Raw genomic sequence first — 22691 nt, 5'->3', positions numbered from 1 at the left:
GAGCTGAGATCGCACCATTGCACTCCAGCCTAGGTAACAAGAGTGAAACTCCGTCTCAAATTAAAAAACAAAACAAAACAAAACAAAAAGGCCAGGTGAGGTGACACACACCTGTTATCCCAGCACTTTGGGAGGCTGAGGTGGGAGGATGACTTGAACCCAGGAGGTTAAAAAAAAAATCAGCCAGGTGTTGGTGCACAGCTGTGGTCCCACCTACCCAAGAGGCTGAGATAGGAAGATCGCTTGAGCCTGGGAGGTCAAGGCTGCAGTGAGCTGTGATCATGTTACTGCACTCTAGCCTGGGCACTAGTGAGACCCTGTCTCCAGAAAAACAAAACAAAAATGTAAAACGATTCTCATGTTATTTAAAATAACCCAGAGCATAGAAAATGGTGAAAAGCTGTTAAGTCATCTTATAAACTATCATAAAAGTAATAGCAAAAACTTTTTTTTTTTCAATTCAGGGTCTTACTCTGTTACCCAGCTTAGAGTGCAGTGGTGCAATCTTGGCTCACTGTAACCTCTGCCACCTGGGTTCAAGTGATTCTTCCACCTCAGCTTTCCGAGTAGCTGGGAGTACAGGTACATACTACCACTGTTGGCTAATTTTTGTATTTTTAGTAGAGACAAGGGTTTCACCATGTTGGCCAGGCTGGTCTTGAACTCCTGGTCTCAAGCGATCCACCCACCTCAGCCTCCCAGAATGTTGGGATTATAGTCATGAGCCACTGTGCCCGGCCTTAATATCAAAACCTAATAACGGGCTGGGCACAGTGACTCATGCCTGTAAACGCAGCACTCTGGGAGGCCAAGCTGGGCAGATTACTTGAGGCCAGGAGTTCGAGGCCAGCCTGGCCAACAAGGCAAAACCTGTCTCTACTAAAAATATAAAAATCAGCCAGATGTGATGGTACATGTCTGCAATTCCAGCTACTCGGGAGGCTGAGGCACAAGAATCACTTGAACCCGGGAGATGGAGGTTGCAGTGAGCCGAGATTGCACCGCTGCACTCCATCCTGGGCAACAGAGTGAGATCCTGTCTGAAAACTACAACAGCAAACCTAATAAAGAACCAGAGGCCTGGGTGTGGTGGCTCGCACCTGTAATCCCAGCACTTTGGGAGGCCGAGGCAAGCAGATCACAAGGTCAAGAGATTGAGACCATCCTGGCCAACACGGTGAAGCCCCATCTCTACTAAAAAATAAAAAGATTAGTTGGGCATGGTGGCACGTGCCTATATTCCTAGCTACTCAGGAAGCTGAGGCAGGAGAATCGCTTGAACCCAGGAGGCGGAGGTTGCAGTGAGCTGAGATCGCACCACTGCACTCCAGCCTGACGACAGAGTCAGAGTCTGTCTCAAGAAAGAAAAAGGAACCAGAATATATAAATAAATAAATATATAAATAAAAATATTTCTATTATTTATAAGTCAATAATAGAAATAAAGATAACTTATTTTAAAAATGGGCAGAGGATGAGAAGAGACAAATCTGTGTGGAAGAATTCCAAATAATTTATGTAGCTTTTCCACTTTTATGTGAAAGCAGCTGTGTGCATGACTAAGTGTGCTAGTGTGCTTGTGTATGCATGAGTGTGACTGTTAGTGTGACAATGTGTGTCTCTGTGTGCATGAGCAAGTGTGTGTATATGTGTGACTATGAGCATGAGAGTGTGTGTCTGCATGTATGTGTGTGGTGTGTGTGTTTGTGTCTCTGTGTGCATGAGCAAGTGTGTGTATATGTGTGACTGTGTATGTGCATGAGAGTGTGTGTCTGCATGTATGTGTGTGGTGTGTGTGTTTGTGTCTGTGTATGTGCTTGAATAGGTGTGATTGCATATGTGTGTCACCCTCAAGGAGAGGGAGCATAAATTGACAGTGGAGAAACCTGGCAAACACTGCCTCAGCCAGGTGTTCGAGTCAGTATCAACGCTGGTAAGTCATGTGACTGCATAGCCTCGATGTGATGTGATGAGAATCGCACTGCACCCCTGTGGGCTTCTTTCCAAAACTCATAACCTCACTTTAATAATGAGAAAAACATGAGATAAATTCCAGTAGAGGGGCACTTTACAAAATGCCTGACCAGTACTCCTCAAAACTGTCAGGATTATCGGAAACAAGGAAAGTGTGAGAAACTGTCCCAGCCAAAAGAAGCCCTGATGACTGAATGTAACGTGGTGTCCTGGCTGGGATCCTGGAACAGAAAAAAGGTGTTTGGTAAAAACCAAGGGAGTCAGAAGGAACTGTGAACTTCAGTTAATTAACAGTATGTCAGCATTAGTTCATTAACTGTAACAGCTGTTAATATGAGATGTTAAAAATAGAGAAAACTGGGTTTCAGGGTACTTGGGAACTTTCTACTATTCAGTTTTTCTGTAAATCTTTATTTAAAAAAAATGAATTGTGAAAACAGGCAGAAGAGCAGAACAGACATTATTCCCCTGTGCCCTGTTATCCTCTCCTTCCTATTATCTGTCTGTACATAGGCAGAGCTCTGTGTCTGTGATGATGTTCACCTGGGTAATGCTATTTGGGGTAGGTTTTTTTTTTTTTGCTTATTTTATCTTTTTTTATGTTTTATTTAATTTTTTATAATAGGTAATACTTTTACATTTAAAAGCCATGCTACAAAAATGGAATGTCATTAAGTCAGATCAGCGTATCTTCCACGTCACCTGGTGCATGGTAGGCATTGTTATTTGCCGAATAAGTGAAAAATATTCTGACAGTTAATATTTTGCTGCAAAGCCACACCGGTTAACATTTTCAAAGTTTAATTGTTTTTAAAGATAAATTATTTATAATATTGGGCTGCGTCTTTCTACATAGCTCTAATTAAAATTCTTGTCCTGGATTTTGTAGTTTCTGGAGCTAATGCAGTGGAAATATCATGAGAAAGCTGCAGAAAAAGGGGTTTATATCATTGGAAGCAGCGGCTTTGACTCCATTCCGGCAGATCTGGGAGTAATATATACCAGAAATAAAATGAATGGTAATTACTCATCAATAAGCAGTAATGGAATTTAACAGTATAAGGGCTTCGTGTTTGTAACTGGTGAACTAAAATGTAGTTGGAAAAAGAAAGCCTTAATTGGGTAATATTAAAACCTGTGTTTTTAGTACAGCTACACTTTTAATAAAATGCTCTTGAGACTATTGTTGAGACATGATAGTACTGCATTTTATGATGAGAAATTGTTGTCTTTATAGTTTGGTTTGAGCTGTAAAATTTCTGGAAAAGAACTGAAAATGTTGGCAACTGTTTAATAAATTCAAACTCGCTTTGTTTAGGAATCAGCACATTTTAAAGTATAATTTGTATATTATAATTAAAAGGGTTTTTTTTTTTTTTTTTGAGAAGGAGTCTCACTCTGTTGCTCAGGCTGGAGTGCAGTGGTGTGATCTCAATCACTGCAACCTCTACCTCCTGGGTTCAAGCGATTCTTCTGCCTCAGCCTCCTGAATAGCTGGGACTACAGGCATGTACCGGCACGCCCGGCTAATTTTTGTATTTTTTATTAGAGATGGGGTTTCACCATATTGGCCACGCTGATCTTGAACTCCTGACGTTGTGATCTGCCTGCCTCGGTGTCTGAAAGTGCTGGGATTACAGGCATGAGCCACCATGCCCAGCCAACAGGTTTAAAATTTTTAACCATCAATACTTTCTAACCAGCTAGAAAGTATTGAACACAGAAGGGGAGATAAGTGGAGTTATTTAAGAATGGAGAAAATAATGTTACAATAAAACATTTGAAGTTGCTAATGTTTTAGATATTTAAGAGTGTCTGTTTAGAAAATTACCTGAGCAGGGCATGGTGGTTTGCACCCATTATCTTAGCTACTTGGGAGGTTGAAGCAGCAGGGTCTCTGGAGGCCAAGAGTTCAAGACCAGCCTGGGTAACATAGCAAGACTTGTCTCTAGAAAAAAAAAAATTAGCCAGGTTTGGTGGTGTGCACCTGTAATAGGTCCCAGCTCGGGAGGCTGAAGTAGGAGGATCACTTGAGCCCTGGAGTTTGAGGCTATACTAAGCTATGATTGCACCACTGCGCTCTAGCCTGGGTTACAGAGTGAGACCGTATCTCTTGAAAAACAAAACAAGACCAAAAAAGCCTACCTGAAACAGATAACTCCAGTGCCATATAAAGTGTTCTAGAACTTTAAAAAATTGGAAAATGTTTCAGTATATATTAAAAAGTTGGCAAAACTGAAACCGAAGTCCAACAAAGATAAGCACACACACACAAACTACAAATTTTGCTCATGAAATTAGAAGTAAAAAGAAAATACTATATAAAATTTTAATAAATCCAGCGCCATTTAAAAAAGTTTTTTTTAAAGACAGGATCGTGCTCTGTCATAGGTCACTGTAACGAACTCCTGGGCTCAGGCAGTGCTCCCTCCACAACCTCCTAAGTAGCTAGGACTGCAGGCTCATGCCACCATACCCAGCTAATTTTGTAACATTTTTGTAGATATGGGGTCTCACTGTGTTGCCCAAGCTGGTCTTGAACTCCTGGCCTTAGGTGATCCTCCCACCCTGGCCTCGTAGAGTATTGGGATTACAGACGTGAGCTACTATGCCCAGCTCATCCAGTGGCATTTTAAAAGAACAATATATTGAGACCAAGGTTTAGCATTAGGAAGTTATATAATCATGTAGGATCAGAGGTGAACAGCTATCTATATGCCCATCTCAAAAAATGGTTTGAAAATTCAAAACACCATTTACTAATTTTACATTTTTTGGAATTTAGGAATAGAATAGTTTCTTACATAATAAACATGAGAAGGCAGTAGCCAGTATTGTACTTAGTGGTGAAACACTAGAACCACTCCAATTAAAAAGTGAAATGTGAATTGAAATACGAAATTCAGTTGAAATGTGAAATTCAAAATATTCAGTGTTCCAGTCTTTAGACCTAATGTGCCCCCATTTAGTAAAATAATTCTTTAAAGTCTGTGAAGTTCACAGGTTTTTTTCATGATAATCCTGTTTCCTGAGGTTGCTCTGTTTTTATTTTGAATAAGACTGTTTTCCTTCGTAAGGGAGAATTGTTAGTTTAGGGTTTGTTTAAAAGTTTTTTTTCAGATGCTGAAACCTAGAAGTCAACATCTTAACAAGTAGTGCAGCTGACTTTTCGTGTAGGTGGTCCACATTTATTAAGTTTCTGCTTTCGGTGTTTTGTGTTCTTTCTGTGGATAGAGTTAGATCACAGAGCCACATACCCTGGCCACACTCTTTTAGTAACCAGCAGAATCATCTCCAGTGAGTTATACTTTAATGATGTGTTTTTTATTTTTGTCTTTGGTCAGACTAATGACATTTATGTGGCTGTAGTCCCCTTCTGCTGAAACAGCTTTTTTGATGATGTGGTTGTTATTTTGCTCGGTGTCAACTTTGTAAGGCCCCATGTTTTAATTTTCTCTTAGAATTAAAACATTGTCAGCTGGGCGCAGTGGCTCACACCTATAGTCCTAGCACTTTGGGAGGCCGAGACAGGTGGTTCACAAAGTCAGGAGTTTAAGACCAGCCTAGCCAACATGGTGAAACCCCATCTCTACTAAAAATACCAAAAAAAAAAAATTAGCCTGGTATGATGGCACATGCCTGTAATCTCAGCTACACCAGAGACTGAGGCAGGAGTATCGCTTGAACCTAGAGGTGGAGGTTGCAGTGAGCCAAGATTGCACCATTGCACTCCAGGCTGAGTGACAATTTATCAGATTTTGAGAATTAGCCAGCCCATCATTTTTTTCTTTTGCCCTATTGTTCTTGAGAAACTCAGTGGTTAAATACTTAACAGCTATGCCTTTATATTAGTCTTCATGGTTAATGTATTTGATTTCTCCTTTTTTTTGGCTTGGTTTTCAATTTTTATTTTATACTTATTTCATTTAATAGTCTTGTTTTAAAAGCTATCACAAGCTTTTAAAAGGTGTTTTGATAGTTATTTGTGAACATTCAATTTAAGGCACTGTTAATAAGCCTCTTGAAAGCTATCGTATTTTAAAATTATTTTAAAATAATTTCCATGAATCTTTCTTATTTATTTATTTATTGATTTACTGAGACAAGATCTTGTTCTGTCACCCAGGCTGTAGTGCAGAGGTGTGATCATGGCTCACTGCAGCCTTGAACTCCTGAGCGCAAGCCATTCTCTTACCCCAGCCTCCCTAGTAGCTAGGACTACAGATGCATGCCACTGCAGCTGTCTAATTAAAAAAAAAAACAAAAAACTGTAGAGGTGGAGTCTTGCTGTGTTGCCCAGGCTGGTCTGGAACTCCTGGCCTCAGGTGACCCTCCTGCCTTGGCTTCCCATAATGTTGGGATTACAGGCACGAGCCACCATGCCCAGCCCTGTAGATCTCTTTGGTAACTGTGTCCTAAAGCACCTTCCAGAAATCGAGTGAGTGCAGTTGTTTTCTTATTGGGGGGGATTCTTAATGTCATTAGATTTTAAATACTAGAGAAGGTTTCGTCAGTGCTAGCAGATAGAGTTTGTGCTAGACTACTCTTTCTGATTGTTTACCTGGTCAGAGCTACTTCTTAAATCTGTGCACAAAAACATAATAAAACTGTTATCTATACAGATTTTCTGTGTGAGCTGTAGGCTTAGAAAAGGTGGTCCCTGAGTTGAATAGGCATTGTTTGTTATTACTTGTCCTAAATACTTTACATTTTATTTGACTTTTTACCATTCTCCTACTCTCTAGGTACTTTGACTGCTGTGGAAAGTTTCATCACTATACATTCAGGGCCTGAGGTTGGTTTTTCTGTTTGTCTTGTATTGTTTCAAGTTAATATTAAAAATATTTTGGAAATGATACATGGGTCTTAAAACATTTAGACTAATTTTTTTAATCTATTTATAATTTTTAATGTGTGAAAGTCACCACATTTAATTTTTAAAAAGATACTAAATTAACAAAATTACTTAAAATATAATTTATTTTATTTTGTAAGAAGTACATTGGTTCAATCTGGAAAAGCGGGGCAACTTGAAGCAAAGGCAGGAAGACTCCAAGTGGGGAGGGAGCTTCCAGGTCACAGACAGGTGATACACACCTGTTACATTCAGAAACAAGAATGAGAAAAGCACACTTGGGACCCTTGGTAGCATGTGTTAGAAACCCAGCTCAACCCAGTTTAAACCAGCAAAACAAAAAGAATCTGTTGATTCATGTAACCAAATGTCTGCAAGTAAATAATATGGCTGGATCTAGATGTTCAAATGATATTGTCTGGACTCTTTCTTTTCCCTTCATTTCTCTCTTTTTATCCCTTTTGTTTCTTCTACTTTTATGTAGGCTCTGGACAGAGCAGGAAAGGTACTGGCAGCTCCAAATATTCTTTGTCATAAAGGTTCATGATTTCTTGGGAAGAGCTGTCAGAGTTACATGTCAAACGATAGAGAAGATTAGTCATTTTGCTCATTCTTAAGCCAGCTGATGTGACCTGGGGTAATAGAGTATGAACCCGGAAAATCTGAGACAAGTTTCAGTTAATTGAGAAAGTTAGGGTGGGCTCAGTGGCTTACACCTTTAATTCTAGCACTTTCAAAGGCCAAGGCAGGTGGATCACCTGAGGTCAGGAGTTTGAGACCAGCCTGGCCAACATGGTGAAACCCCATCTCTACTAAAAATACAAAAAAAATAGCCAGGCGTGGTGGCAGGCGCCTATAATCTCAGCTACTCTGGAGGCTGAAGCAGGAGAATCGCTTGAACCCGAGAGGTGGAGGCTGCAGTGAGCTGAGATTTCATCACTGCACTCTAGCCTGGGTGGCAGAGCGAGACTCCATCTTAAAAAAAAAAAAAAAGTTTATTTTGCCAAGGTTGAGGATGCACCCTTACTGTGACACAGCCTCAGGAAGTCCTGATGACATGTGCCTGAGGTGGTAAGGGGCACAGCTTGGTTTTATATGTTTTAGGGAAACATGAGACATTAATCAGTATGTGTAAGAAGTACATTGGTCCAATCTGGAAAAGCGGGACAACTTGAAGCAAAGGCAGGAAGACTCCAAGTGAGGAGGGAGCTTCCAGGTCACCGACAGGTGATGCACAATATTACATTCTTTTGAGTTTCAGATTAGCCTTTCCAAAGGAGGCAATTAGATATGCATCTATCTCAGTGAGCAGCAGGGTGACTTTGAATAGAATGGGTGGCAGGTTTGCCCTAAGCAGTTTCTAGCTAGAGTTTTCCTAGTGATTTCGGGGGCCCAAGATATTTTCCTTTCACAAGAGTAATCAGAATCAGTCTATGAATTAATTTTTTTTTTTTTGAGATGGGGTCTCGCTCTGTTGCCCAGCTCTGTTGCCCAGGTGGGAGTGCAGGGGCATGATCTTGGCTCACTGCAACCTCTGCATTCCGAGTTCAAGCGATTCTCCTGCCTCAGCGTCCTGAGTAGCTGAGATTACAGGTGCACACCACCACTCCTGGGTACAATTTTTAAAGTATAAATAAAAAGGCTTAAGAGAAGTGTCTTTCTAGGAATGTGTCCATTTCACCAAGGTTATCTAATTTGTTGGCATACACTTGTTGATAGTATTTCTTTATACCCCTTTTTATTTCTGTAAAGTTGGTAATAATGTTCCCTATTCCTGATTTTAGTAGTTTGGATTTTCTTTGTCTCTTTTTTTTGGTCTAGCTAAAATTTGTCAGTTTTGTTGACCTCTTCAAAGAACCAACTTTTGGTTTTGTTGATTCTTCTATCCTGTTTCATTTATTTCCACAATAGTTTTTATTTTTCCTGGATATAAAATTAATATAAAAATAAGCTGTATTTGTGTATGCCCGCTACAGTTAGAAGGTGATTATTTTTGTAAAAAAGACCATTTAAGATAGCATTAAGTAAATCAAGTACCTAAGAATGAGTAATAGAAAGTGTGCAAGATTTCTGTGAAGAAAACTGTGAACCTTTATTGAGGGACCAGAAAGAAGACAGAAGTGGAAGAATACGGTGATTCATGGATTAAAATATGAATCCATTTTGTGGTTGTAAATTTTCTTCAAAGTTGTTGGTAATCTCGTACAGTTCCCATCAAAATATCACGGACAGGTTTCTTTTGTTTTGTTTTGCTTTGGTATACATCTTGACAAGCTCTTTCTAAAATGTATATGGAAACTCAAGGGACTGAGAATAGGCAAGACATTCCTGAAGGGAATAAGGCAGAAAGACACACCTGGGTATGAAGACCTGTTACTAAGTCGATGTAAACCCTTGATTTATGGTTAAGGGCTTTTCCTATCATTATTTTTTCTTTTTACAAACCCACTTTATTTACTTTTCATTAATTACAAGCCTTGTGGAATACAGCATCACAGGGCTTCTATGTCTAGTGGCCTCAGCGGGAAGGTTGCTTTGGAATTAGGCACAAACGTGCCACTCTTTCTGTGGGCACACGTTACCTTTTCCCACATTACTCTGGTTTGGTTTGCTGCTAAGAGTCAGTATGATTCTTGGTACACATAAGCACATCTCCTGCCCAAATCAAATCTTATTTTATCTCAGCCATACATACCTTCAGTTTTAAAAAGAGCCATGTCCTCTCTTTGGTTCTGGAGACCCCACTGATAGCCTTGGACCACAGTTTTCCAGACATATTTGTCTTTTAGAACTCCTCCTCCCAGCAGGCCTCCAAAGGCTTCAAGATGGCAGAAATAGCAAGGGGGCTTTTCAGTAGACGATGCTGGGACAATTGAGTACATGCAGAAAAAATGAAACTGGATTCATACTTTTGCATCCTGTACAAAAATCAAGTTTAGATGGATTCTGGATGCCCTCACTGTTGATAATGACTTCTACAAAAAGACAAAGAGTCATTAAATCGAATGAAAAATTGTTATATATGTGTACATTTAAAATTGAGAATGTTTCTCAAAAGACCTGCTTAAGAAAGTCAAAAGGCTAGCTGCAGCTCAGGAGTTATTTACAACACATGATAAATCCTAACGTCATAATTTTGAGCATAAGAAGCCAAATGCTAAATAATAAATCATGTTTGATTGCATTTCTGTGAAGTTTAGAAACAGGCAAAACGAATTGTATTGTTTAGGGATGAATGTATAGGTGGTTAAATGCTACTCAGGTTGAGTAGATTAACAAATTGAACCTTTACAACTTTTAGTTCTGTTACAGTTTTAATAAAATTGAAGAAATAAATCTGTACCAAAATGAAAGTTAGATTTGGTATCTCTGCTTTTCGGTATCATCAAAGCTAAGATAGGAAAACCTGAATCTTTGGATAGTTTTATTTTTTCTCTTATTTATTAACAATGAAAGATTCCTTCATATCTGCCTCACGGATATCCCTCCTTGAAAATCTTGTGACAGAATTAGTTTTGAATCTTTCTAAATTACTCTCTTCACCTAAATAATGTAAACAACATAGAGGGAAGGATATAATACAATTATGTACAATCAGAATAATAAATGAAGTTTAAATATTCATGAAAGAAAATTAAAAGGCCCACCTAGAAGTTAGATAAAGAAAGGTCAGTGCTAGGCCAGGCGCAGTGTCTCACACCCGTAATCCCAGTACTTCAAGAGACTAAGGCGGGCGGATCACTGGAGGTCAGGAGTTCAAGACCAGCCTGATCAACATGGTGAAACCCCATTTCTACTAAAAATACAAAAATTAGCTGAGCTTGGTGGCAGCTGCCTGTAATCTCAGCTACTTTGGAGGCTGAGGCAGGAGAATCACTTGAACCCGGGAGGCAGAGGTTGCAGTAAGCCAAGACGGTGCCATTGCACTCCAGCCTGGGGGACAAGAGTGAGACTTGGTCTCAAAAAAAACGGTCAGCGCTGTGGCAGTAGGTTCAGAGGTCACGTCCTCTCCTGGGCTCTCCTCAGCCAGTCGTTTCTCAGTGGTGTTAGAGGTAAGGGTTGGGGAAGCTGTAAAAAGATTATTGGGAGAATAGAAAGCCTGAGAGCTCAAAGTCTCATGAAAGGATAAAAAAATAAGTGAGTAAATGAGAGCCTGGGTATGATCAAGCAAATACTAAGGACTGTGTACTGGCTGTGATACCAAAAAGAAATCGAGGGATTGAGGAAAGAAAATATAAATCATATTAGTGAACTTGAAATTTTTTTAAAAATTATTTTACCAAGACTTCTGTGGGAAGACAGATCTATAACTTGGGGCTAGAAGAAGAGGAGGTGTTGGAGGTAGATGGGGAACCAGGTGTAACAGGATGGAGAGATGGGCAGTGCACAGTGTATGTGTGCATAAATGTGCACGTGAACATATCCTGAAATGATGAGGAATTTGTGTAGGACAGAGGATTAGGGTGGCTATTCCTGCAGATCACATGGGGCAGAAAAAAAAAGATTAGAGTGGCTGATCTTGAAGGAATATGGTCAGTTAGGTGGTAAAATTGATGAAGTAAAACTACATAACTTATTACAGAGTATAAAGAATTTTAGGGGGGAGAAGAAAGGGCTTTTCTTGGTATAAATATTGAATATGTACAAGCTAATGAATGTTACTACTGCCTAGCTGGTCATGAAAATTCACCTCAAGATGATTAAATAAGGGATTATGTCTTGTCCAAATATAAGTGAAATGTTGTTTGTGACAATTATAAGATACTTGGCTTCACATTTCAGTAACTACCCCTTAAGACATGTTTCTTTAACTCTTAAAATATTTTATTAGGGGTTGAGCATTCATGACGGTACCTGGAAGTCAGCAGTTTATGGTTTTGGAGATCAGAGTAGTTTGAAAAAACTACGAAATGCATCAAATCTGAAACCTGTCCCACTCGTTGGTCCAAAATTGAAGAGAAGGTATATTAACTTAAAATCCATTTTTTAATATGTCTAATCTAAGTATATTGTTTGATTGGCTATTAATAAAGTACATTACTAAGAAAAGCTTGGAGGCTATTTTGTAGTAAGTTCAGAATTGTTTTCAAAGATAAATAAGATATAATTAATACATTATCATAAGCTTAAGTGCTTCATATATAATTTGAATCCTAGGAAATAAGTGATTTTATGATGACTTTTCACTATCAATATAGAAATTAACTGTCAGCTAAATTTTATGTGGTAACTTTTTTCTCTTTTAAAAATTTATTTTAGTTTAGTTTTATACTGCAGGACATATGTGAGAACTTTAAAGATTTGAATTTAGGGGTGGGCTGTTAAAGTTAGCATTCTATTTTTTTCATTTGAGATAGAGTCTCTCTTTGTTGCCCAGGCTGGTCTTAAACACCTAGCCTTAAGTGATCCTCCTGCCTTGGCCTCCCAAAGTGCTGGGATTACAGGCATGAGCCACCATTTGTGGCTGAATTGGCACAGGATTTGGCAAATCTTGCCACTGATTTGCTTATTCAGACATTTGCCAGCTAAAGTTGTGGTCACTATAATTGCAGGAAATGCAAAATATTCATAGATCTGTCTTGCAGGTGGCCAATTTCTTATTGTCGGGAACTCAAAAGTTACTCCATTCCTTTTATGGGATCGGATGTGTCTGTTGTAAGGAGGACTCAACGTTACTTGTATGAAAATTTTGAGGAATCACCAGTAAGTATATATGGTTTATTTATCAATAAAGAATATTCTGGGTTTGTTACAGTTCCCCTATCTGTTCAATGTAGGATATTTTTGTTTGTAAGGCAGAAAAAGGAAGAGCTAAATAATACATCTTTCATGCTCTGGAAATACACAGAGTCATTAGGGTAGAACGTTGTGTATTTTATGTCCTTGCCCTCTGATTCAGACCTGGCTGCTGAATAACTTTTTAATGTAACACAATAGCAGCAAATTCAGTACAGGAAACCCTGGTGTCAGCAGCACTCCAAAATCCTTGTTTAGCGTTTCAGTTGCTAGAAACTCTTGCTTGTGGAGATGTCCGGAACCTTCTCTGTCCACTCTACTTGCCACGTCTGGAGTGCCCTCCTGCTTCTTTTGGTGAGGAAAGTAATTGCTTTCATTGTTGAGACTTCAAGAGGAAACTGTATTTCAAGTTAAAAGGTGGAGCGCATTTTCTCATAGAAGGGGTTGTCGGTGGAGTCTGCATTCTGTAGTGTATGATTGCTAAACTCAGATATATTATGGGTGACATAGATTTTTGTGTCCAAGTAGGGGAAGGTAATTACGATTTGTAAACAATTTCTTTAAAAAGTAGGGTACCAAATAAAAAAAAGTAGGCTACCGTGCTTCCTGTTCACCGGGTCTGACAAATAAAACAAATAAAAGTCAGCTCCCAGTGTCTGGTTTCTGAACAAGGTTTCAGAACATGATGCACTTGTAAAGGGAAGAGAGAGGTACCGGTAGCTAACATTCTTGTATTACTTGGTCTGAAATGTGGGGTAATGTTCTCACTTTGTATTCTGAATCTAGGTGCAGTATGCTGCTTATGTAGCTGTGGGAGGCATCACCTCTGTTATTAAGCTGATGTTCGCAGGACTTTTCTTTTTATTCTTTGTGAGGTTTGGGATTGGAAGGCAACTTCTCATAAAAGTAAGCAAGATTTTATGAAATTAGATCCTTAGAAGTATTTTCCATGCGTTTTTAAAAAGTCACTGAAGGTGTTTTTGTTTTTCCTTTAGTTCCCATGGTTCTTCTCCTTTGGCTATTTTTCAAAACAAGGCCCAACACAGAAACAGGTAATCCTCCCCTTTGTGTCCAGATCACTAAAACATGATTTTTCTTTTGTTTTTACTTTTCCTCAGTGCAGTGACAGTACCATTGAAGACGACAAGGCACCGTGTTTCAGACGCTCTTTTAAGTTCTTTCTGTAGATTAGGTTATTGCTCCGTGATGAAATTAGGACAGGATATTCTGGCAGATGAAGTAATATTCCCGTCTATGGAAAATGTCCATTTGGAATAGAGCGGTCGGGGTTGCTGTGCCCCAGGAGGACGTGACGTATTTACTCGGTGCGCCTTTGCTTTCTTCACAGCTGGATGCCGCATCGTTTACGTTGACATTCTTTGGTCAAGGTTACGGTCAAGACATTGGTGCTGATAAGAACAAGCCAAATCTCAAAATCTGTACTCAGGTGAAAGGACCAGGTATTTCACATATCACTTATGAATGCTGAGAAAACAGAAAAAAGGATGCTTTGGGAGTTTTATACTCTTAAGCTGTAAAGTAGAATGCCATTACAGTGTATTCTTTTTAAAGCTTAATTGTTTTAGAAATACATTGGTACAAATTTAAAATGATTCTGTCGAAGACTGAAACTTTGATATAATCCAATTTTATTAGTGCATCCTTCCCTCTGGCTTTTTTTCAGTATGCTTCAATAATTCAGAATGGCACATTTTAATTAGTATTAATAAGAAAAGGGATTGGTTGATATTAATGTGTTTGAGTCTCATATGCAAGTAGTGTAATTATAACGTCAGTCAAATCTGTGGTCTAGGATTTCCTCTTTTTTTAGATGGAGTCTCACTCTGTAGCCCAGGCTGGAGTGCAGTGGCGTGATCTCGGCTCACTGCAACCTCCGCCTCCCTGGTCCTGGTTCAAGCAATTCTCCTACCTCAGCCTCCCAAGTAGCTGGGATTTCAGGCACCAGCCACCATGCTCAGCTAATTTTTGTATTTTTTAGTAGTGATGGAGTTTTGCCATGTTGGCCAGTCTGGTCTTGAACTCCTGACCTTGTGATCCACCTGCCTCAGCCTCCCAAAGTGCAGGGATTACAGGTGTGAGCCACCGTGCCAAGCCTAGGATTTCTTTAGCGTCTCTGAATACCCTGACATTGTTTGGAAAATGTCTGCACCCGTGCACTTTTCAAGGGACAGGAATGGCTTCTGATAGGTTGTTAAAAGAATGTTGCCCAAAAACATTCAAGAACTTGTGCTATAAGTTTTAGAGAACTATACAGAGACAGACAGGTCCACTTGTGAGTTATAGTATAATTACTGTCGTCCCTGATAAGTCACAGCTTCTTATTTTTTATTTTTTATTGAGACGGGGGTCTCATTATGTTGCTTAGGCTGCGCTCAAGCAGTCCTCCTGACTCCCTTCTAAAGTGTTGGGATTACAGGCATGAACTACCATGCCTGGCCCACGGGGGATTTTAATCAAGCCAGATGACAGTTTATTTCTATCTTGCCCTTTTTTCAAATTCCCACCTGTCTTTTGAAGGTAAGTTGACTGTATTTTCATTATTTGACAGGATTATAAATGCCTATGTTCATGTGTTTATAAACTTTTTTTAAACTTTAGTCAGTTGTTTCCTTTAAGAAAAAATTGAGAGGGTTTTTTTGTTGTTTTTAAGTGAAGTGTATGAATACAGATAGGGATGGCTCAGCGTAGCGGCAGAGAAGCAAGAAGCGGAGCATCACTGGCTTCAGTTATTACCAAGAAGCAGTGCAGTGCAGTGGGTGAGAGTGAGCTCTGGAACCAGCTGCTGGGTGTGACTGTGACTCAGTTACTGCATGCTAGTTTGCACAAGTCACTTAACCTCTCTCTCTGTGGATAAAGAGAGTATTGACCTTAGGTAATTGTTATGAAAATTAAGTGAGTTTAATAGATGTAAAGCACTTAGTACAGTTCCTAACACTTAATAAATACTGTAGAAATGTTATTTTGTTAAGTGACCAGAGTGTCTATTGAAAAAAGTCTGTACACCTAGAGTTAGATAGAAAGTCTGCCATTTGACGTTTGATATTGTGGAACGGATACTTCATGAATGCTTTCTTTTTCCTTGATCACCTGTTTCTGCAGAGGCTGGCTATGTGGCTACCCCCATAGCCATGGTTCAGGCCGCCATGACTCTTCTAAACGATGCTTCTGATCTGCCTAAGGCGTGAGTTTGGCTTTCTTTTCATTAGAAGATACCTTTTTTATCTGTGTTATATTTTAGCTTATTTTGATTTGATTTTCAGGCTTTGGGTCTGCACATAAGCATTTATAGTTCAGTTCTTTTGATCCAAAATAGAGTTAAATTAAAACTGTGAGAAGGAGAGCTTCTTACCAGCCCAGAGCTGGTCCCAGAGGAACAACTGAGGAGGTAAATGAGAGGACACAGAAAAGTGTGAGAGCCGTAAGTTAACTTTAGCTCTTTATAAAAATGGCTCAAGTCCAGAGTCAGCCAGTCAAAAAGGGCCCCTGTTGTTAGATCGTATTACGAGGAGCCTCCAGTCAGTGCTGAACTAGACACCGCTGGCAGTGGCATCCCTGACTGACGCCGGCGTAAATGGAATCATGGGATCCGGGCTAGATGATTATCAGACCTACTGTCTTACTGGGGCATTTAGCTGTCACCCTAAAACTAGGCCAGCTTTTCATATGAGCATAGGCCTGCTGCTGAGAAGTAAATCAGGCATGACCTAAAATGGGATTAATAATAAAAGAAGTTGTATATAGTGAAACCTAATTAAATTTTTAAAATACTTTTGTCCCCTTTGAAAATATTTAGCATTTACAAATGTTAGCGGTTATATTTTTAAGAACTTATTTTTCATCCAATTTAAGTTCTGTTTAGACTTTAATAATAATCGATTATCTAAGTTTATTCCATTCAGGTCTTTAATCCCCCTGAGTCTGAGGACTGTCCTTAGAAACAGCAGCAGTCCTTCAGGGTGATGACACCTAGTGTGCCCCTTGAACACATGCATAGAATGGAAACAGCATTGCCAGGAACGGAACCCATCTAGGCAGGGTTGGCTGTGGTGCTAGTTTCTCCTGACTAATATTGATTGGGCTGATTTTAGGAATGGATTCAAAGGTAGCCATGATTAGCATGAAGACTCGGGTTTTCATGAATTCTGTAGCAATTTGATAGCGAGGCTGATCAAATAGGAGAAGACTGAGAGGAGTTGTGTGCACTGTTTTCTCTTGTTATTGTTTTACAGGGGCGGAGTCTTCACACCTGGAGCAGCCTTCTCCAAAACAAAGTTGATTGACAGACTCAACAAACATGGTATTGAGTTTAGTGTCATTAGTAGCTCTGAAGTCTAAACATTTGAAGAATTAACTGAAGTCACAAGGTCCATGAATTAACAGCTTCTCTATTTGATATCTGAAATTATTCTATAAGCCTCTCTAACTCTATGTGGAAACGTTTGTCAAATCTAAAATATTAAAAGCAGGAAATTGTCCTAGCTTACGCTAAGTTTCAAATCTCAACTGATTCTGTGATTTTATCGCTTATGAGGGAGAACTCACATTTGACATATTTTTTTCATTGTGTTCCTGGTAGATTTCCATGAATGAGCTGGCAGGTCTAATGAGGGAGGAGGTGTCCCAGGCTGTGGTTTCCAGCAGCATTGCTGGTTGTGGGTGCGCAGACCGGCGTGAGTGCAGGGCAGTAACTGCTGCTCGCCTCGCCGCAGGGTGAAGGAATCTTACCTTCTGTGTTTCTCTGCGTGCTGTCTTGAGCCTTTGCTAAATGAAACTACCTTTTTTCCTATTTTTGCCTAGTTTTTCACTTAGCTACAGTGATTTTGGACGGTTACTTAAGTTGGAAAATACAGGGTTGTCAATTGAATGGTGTTTTTGGACCTGCCTGTGTATTTGTGTAGTGGTAGAAACATGCTGCTTAAGTGGCCTAACCTGTTTCTTGCCAATGAGTAGACTTAGCATTTTATCTTTACCTAATTCTATATCTGTGATTAGGTTTAAGGATACAGCTTATAAGTTGCTATCTACTTTCACTGCCCAAGCAGAATTTTTCTCTAATTGACTTTTATATTTTAACTAGTTTTATGTTGAAGCCCTAAAATAAGGCAAAGGACTTTTTCGTCTGTGATAAGCATGTAATAAACATACATACATAGTGATCGGGTTGCTCATTGCCTAAACAAGACAGCCACTCGTTTATGGAATTTCTACTAAAAAGTGAGGAACATAAACTATGTAGGAGTATGATTCGTGTTGGGAGACCCTTCTGTTCTGCCTGTACAGAAGAAGGGGAGGGTATCTGACTTGAAGAGGGGATCTTGGTGTCAGTACTACCCACTCTAACCCTGCTTCCTCTGTCCTGGCCTGGTCATCACAAGATACAGATTTGGGTCTCAGCTCTTGCTTAATTTGTGGGAGCAATAGAGCCCATGACTAGCTGCACATCTGAATCACAAAATGATAATAGGTTCCTCAGTGCCTCCAGGAGTTTGCATTCAGGAGGTCTGGAGGTCGGAGCCTCTGTGTTTTTGAAATGCATTTGGGAACCACTAGGTGAAGCTACATATTCTGTCCCTGTTTCTAGCTTTGCAACGTATGCTCGAGCATTGACTCTGATTCTGAAGGTAGCAGTGTGCCCCATGCTCTGGCTTGAGGTACAAGTGTGTCTCATCCTGATTTTCCTTTTAATCCCCCAAGGTTCTGCCTGCTCTCATTTGCTGAAAGTATAAGACTCACCTCAGGCCAGTAGACTGCAAATTGTCCAAAACTCTGAGGCTCGATTCAACAGGTAGAAGCCATTCCTGCTCCCAGTGGCCAGGCAGAGAGAACTGGAGTCTGCCCAGCCTCTGCTGTTACTGTTGTCTCGCTGTCAGTCTTCCCAGGATTTGGTGATGCCTTTGCTGACACTGTCCTGGCCGTCACCATGAGGTGCTCCACTCTCAGGCTCCAGAGTTTTCTCGGTTCACTTGTGTGGGTTGTCAGGACCTGAGCTGTAAGCAAAACCTGTACCTCCCTTATGAATCCTTGAACCCTAGTATGAAGCTGAAGTCACTAGCCCAGATTTCCTTGTCTTTCTAGGGAGGTTCCTTTTTGGAGCCTGTGACAGCCTCTCCTGCCAGTACAGCTTCCTTGTCGTCACATTTGACCTTCCTTAACTTCATATTCTAGGGAGTAAGGATTGAGGTTGTCACATCTTATTTTCTCCTTCCTGATTTTTTACACAAATCAGCCAGGACTCCCAGGGACAGTCCTGCACCATCAGGCAGCAGGCCATCATGGTTAGGAATGCAGGCTCTAACATCGGCCTCTGTGCTTACATGGCCTGGGCAAGTTACTCAACCTTATAGAATTATCGTGAGAATGAAATGAGCTAACATGTTTAGCACTTAGATTAGTGCCTGGCACATGGTGTATGCACTTACCAAGTTTCAGCATCATCACTACTGTTGTTATTAGAACTCTGTCTTTGGGGCTGGTGTGGTGGCTCATGCCTGTAATCCCAGCACTTTGAAAGGCTAAGTCAGCTGGATCATCTGAGGTTAGGAGTTTGAGACCAGCTTGGCCAACATGGTGAAATGCCATCTCTACTAAAAATACAAAAACTAGCTGGGCATGGTGTCTGCGAGGCTGAGGCAGAAGAATTGCTTGAATCTGGGGGGCAGAGGTTACAGTGAGCTGAGATCGTGCCATTGCACTCCAGCCTGGGTGACAGAGCCAGACTCCATCTCAAAAGAAAAAAAAAAAGTCTGTCTTTGGCCACAAAAAGTTTCTTTTTTCTCTTTTTAACTTTTTAAGTTCAGGGGTACATGTGTAGGTTTGTTATCTAGTAAAGTGTCATGGGGGCTTGTTGTATAGATTATTTTGTCTCCCAGGTATTAAGCCTAGTACTCATTAGTTAGTTTTCCTGACCCTCTCCCTCCTCCCACTCTCCATCCTCTGAGAGGACCCAGTGTGTGTTGTTCCCCTCTGTGTATCCATGTGTTCCCATCACTTTGCTCCCACTTATAAGTGAGGACATGTGGTATTTTGTTTTCTGTCCCTGTGTTAGTTTGCTGAGGATAATGGCCTCCAGCTCCATCTATGTTCCTGCAAAGGACATGATCTCATTTTTTATGGCTGCATAGTATTCCATGGTGTATATGTACCACATTTTCATTATTCTGTCTACTACTGATGGACTTTTAGGTTGATTCCATGTTTTGCTATTGTGAATAGTGCTGCAGTGAACATACACATGTGTGTGTCTTTATAATAGAACGATTTATATGCCTTTGGGTATATACCCAGTATTGGGATTGCTGGGTCACAAAGTATTTGTTTTTAGGTGTTTGAGGAATAACCACACTGTTTTCCACAATGGTTGAACTAATTTACACTTTCACCAACAGTGTATAAGCATTCCTTTTTCTCTGCAACCTCACCAGCATGGTTTTTTTTGTTTGTTTTGAGATGGAGTTTCACTCCTGTCACCCAGGCTGGAATGTAATGGCACGATCTTGACTCACTGCAACGTCCGCCTCCTGGGTTCAAGTGATTCTCCTGCCTCAGCCTCCGAGTAGCTGGGATTACAGGCATGAGCCACCATGCCTGGCTGACTTTGTATTTTTAGTAAAGATGAGGTGCTCCATGTTTCTAAGGCTGGCCTTGAACTCCCGATTTCAGATGATCTGCCTGCCTTAGCCTCCCAAAGTTCTGGGATTACAGGCGTGAGCCACTGTGCCCAGGCTAGCATCTGTTATCTTTTGACTTTTTAATAATAGCCATTCTGACTGGTATGAGACAGTATCTCGTGGTTTGGGTTTGCATTTCTCTAAAGGTCAGGGATGTTGAGCTTTTTTTTTCATCATATGATTGTTGGCTGCATGTATGTTGTCCTCTGAAAAGTGCCTGCCATGCCCTTCGCCTACTCACAAAACATTTATTTACGGCCTCTCCGAGAGTCCTCAGCGTCTGTCAATCCTTGACTAAGACCCATCAGTCAGTTTGTGGAATCAAGGTTTGCTTCAAGATAGACAAACTCCTGGTAGATTTTCTTACTAACCGTTGTAATCCCTGAACCACGGGCCCTGCACTGAAAAGGTCCCATCATATGGGCACTCCTGCTGCTTAAAAAATTGAACATAACAGTATTTCAAATAAACTTATGAGAAGAGAAAAATAAGTGGAGGTAGAATTCAAACTTGTTCAGAGCAAGATACAAAATGAGGGACATGAAATAACCATTGTCTGTAGGTCTGACAGCAAGAATATAGAAGAGTTTCATTTGCAGTCTTGAACTGTTTACCGTAAAAATACTAATGGCGAATGGTTATCACTCACGTCTTTGTGTCAGGCACTGTTCCACGGGCTTTATGTTCATTAACCATTTGCAGTAAATAGTGTTATCCTTCCCATAAAACAAATAAGGAAAGAGAGTCTTAGAGAGGGGAAGTCAGTTGCCCCCCCCCCCCCCCCCCGCTCCCGTCATGCAGTCGGTAAGTGATGGACTTCAGCAGGATCTAACCCGAGGGAGTCTGATCCCAGAGCTCCAGGCGCTCATCACTCACTCTGTCCCTCCTCCCACCTCCCAACCGCAAATAGACCCCAGTGCGTGTTGTCCTCTCTCTGTGCCAGGAACATAGGCCAGTCAAGCAGCCGTTAGGTTATAGAGATGATGGACATCACACTGAAGGAGAGTTTTGCTTAAAAGTGGTAGAAGAAATGGGTTAAGTAAGTGGGAAATGAGGTAGGCTCATTAGCTACACAAATCTTCACAACTCAAAGCTCGAATATTTTCACTGTTCAGTTGGTGTGTCTTCACTATTTCATATGCAGTAAATATTCTCTCCTCCTTTTCACCATCAGAGCAACATCATTTTTCAGTTTCCACAAGCTGGATTCAAGTAGATCCCCAAGTCCTTAAACATACAGATGGTCGGAGTAGTTGATCGTCTTCCTAAAAGAAAAAGTGAAAAAATGATAGTGATAGACTTTGTGTCATGAGAGTAGAAGTCTTGGGTGTGTGAGTGGGTACCCAGCAAGCTTTCCCTCTGGGATAGAAACCTGCGTTGGAAAGTTGCGAGCAGAGGCACTGAGTCACCTGGGAGCAGCTTTGTTTCAGAAAGGCTTCCCGAATGACCCTTAGCTACTGCCAGTAGGGAAACTGGTGAGATCATTCAGATCTTCTCAATGGGAGTGTTACATATGTCTTTTACTGCTGTAGAGGGAGTAGAGGAGGATTAAGGAGCCAGTGGGTGTCAGCTTTTCCCATGGGCAGGGTTTGGCCGATGCTTCCCCTAACCTATGGAGGCAAGGCCCCCTGAGAACTGGGGTGCTCTGGGGCAGAGTGCTGGAGACAAATGGTGGAGGAGGTGGTAATGCACTCACTGAAAATGAGAATGGCCGAGAGCAGGCAGTGCGAAATGGCAGTGTGTTTTAGTTTGTATTTCCCTGAGTATTAGTGAAATCCTGTTCAGACCCTTTGCTGATTTTTTCTAATGTGTTTTCCAACATATTTTCTCTCTCTCTCTCTCTCTCTTTTTAATTGTAAAAGTAATTGTTGGCCAGATGTAGTGGCTCGCGCCTGTGATCCCAGCACTTTTGGAGGCCAGGACAGGTGGATCACAAGGTCAGGAGTTTGAGACCAGCCTGGCCAATATGGTGAAACCCCGTCTCTACTAAAAATACAAAAATTAGCCAGGTGTGATGGCGCATGCCTGTAGTCCCAGCTATTTGGGAGACTGAGGCAGAAGAATTGCTTGAACCTGGGAGGCGGGGGTTGCAGTGAGCCGAGATCGTGCCACCACACTCCAGCCTGGGCAACAGAGCGAGACTCTGTCTCGAAGAAAAAAATGATAATTATTATTTAATTTGAACACCAATGGTTGCTAAACAATCCTAATGTATTTTCTAGGCTGTGGTTTGAGACTTTGTTTATGGTGTCTTTAACCGGTTATTCTTTTTTATTGGGAGATACAGAGGCCTAGTTAACAGTGAACACACCTGCTCTGGAGAGCCCACTGCCTCAAGCTCCTCCTGTCACACCTTCTCCCCGTATCTCAGAAGCAGCCAATAGCCTGACCTGTGTGGTCATGATTTTCTTGCCTTTCTGAATAGTCCAGTTTGTCAG

At 40.7% G+C, this 22691-nt stretch overlaps 1 protein-coding gene across 2 annotated transcripts in view; it reads left to right on the top strand.

The window, feature by feature from the left end:
- Positions 1-17075, top strand: part of SCCPDH (saccharopine dehydrogenase (putative)) — a 29448-nt gene extending 12373 nt beyond the window's left edge. The window contains exons 4-13 of one of the 2 annotated variants that reach the window (XM_008985685.4): positions 2600-2686; positions 2864-2993; positions 6720-6769; positions 11661-11791; positions 12415-12532; positions 13352-13471; positions 13561-13617; positions 13914-14025; positions 15686-15767; positions 16816-17075. In XM_008985685.4, the coding sequence (XP_008983933.1) occupies positions 2600-2686; positions 2864-2993; positions 6720-6769; positions 11661-11791; positions 12415-12532; positions 13352-13471; positions 13561-13617; positions 13914-14025; positions 15686-15767; positions 16816-16921 (993 nt within the window). In that variant the 3' untranslated portion in view covers positions 16922-17075. The remainder of the gene's footprint in view (positions 1-2599; positions 2687-2863; positions 2994-6719; positions 6770-11660; positions 11792-12414; positions 12533-13351; positions 13472-13560; positions 13618-13913; positions 14026-15685; positions 15768-16815) is intronic. The other variant, XM_002760841.6, reaches the window with a different exon arrangement.
- The last annotated feature ends 5616 nt before the right edge of the window (positions 17076-22691 follow it).

Source organism: Callithrix jacchus, chromosome 19 (genome assembly GCF_049354715.1).
Source record: "Callithrix jacchus isolate 240 chromosome 19, calJac240_pri, whole genome shotgun sequence".
Lineage (NCBI taxonomy): Eukaryota > Metazoa > Chordata > Mammalia > Primates > Cebidae > Callithrix > Callithrix jacchus.
This window is presented reverse-complemented; position numbering and strand designations above follow the sequence as displayed.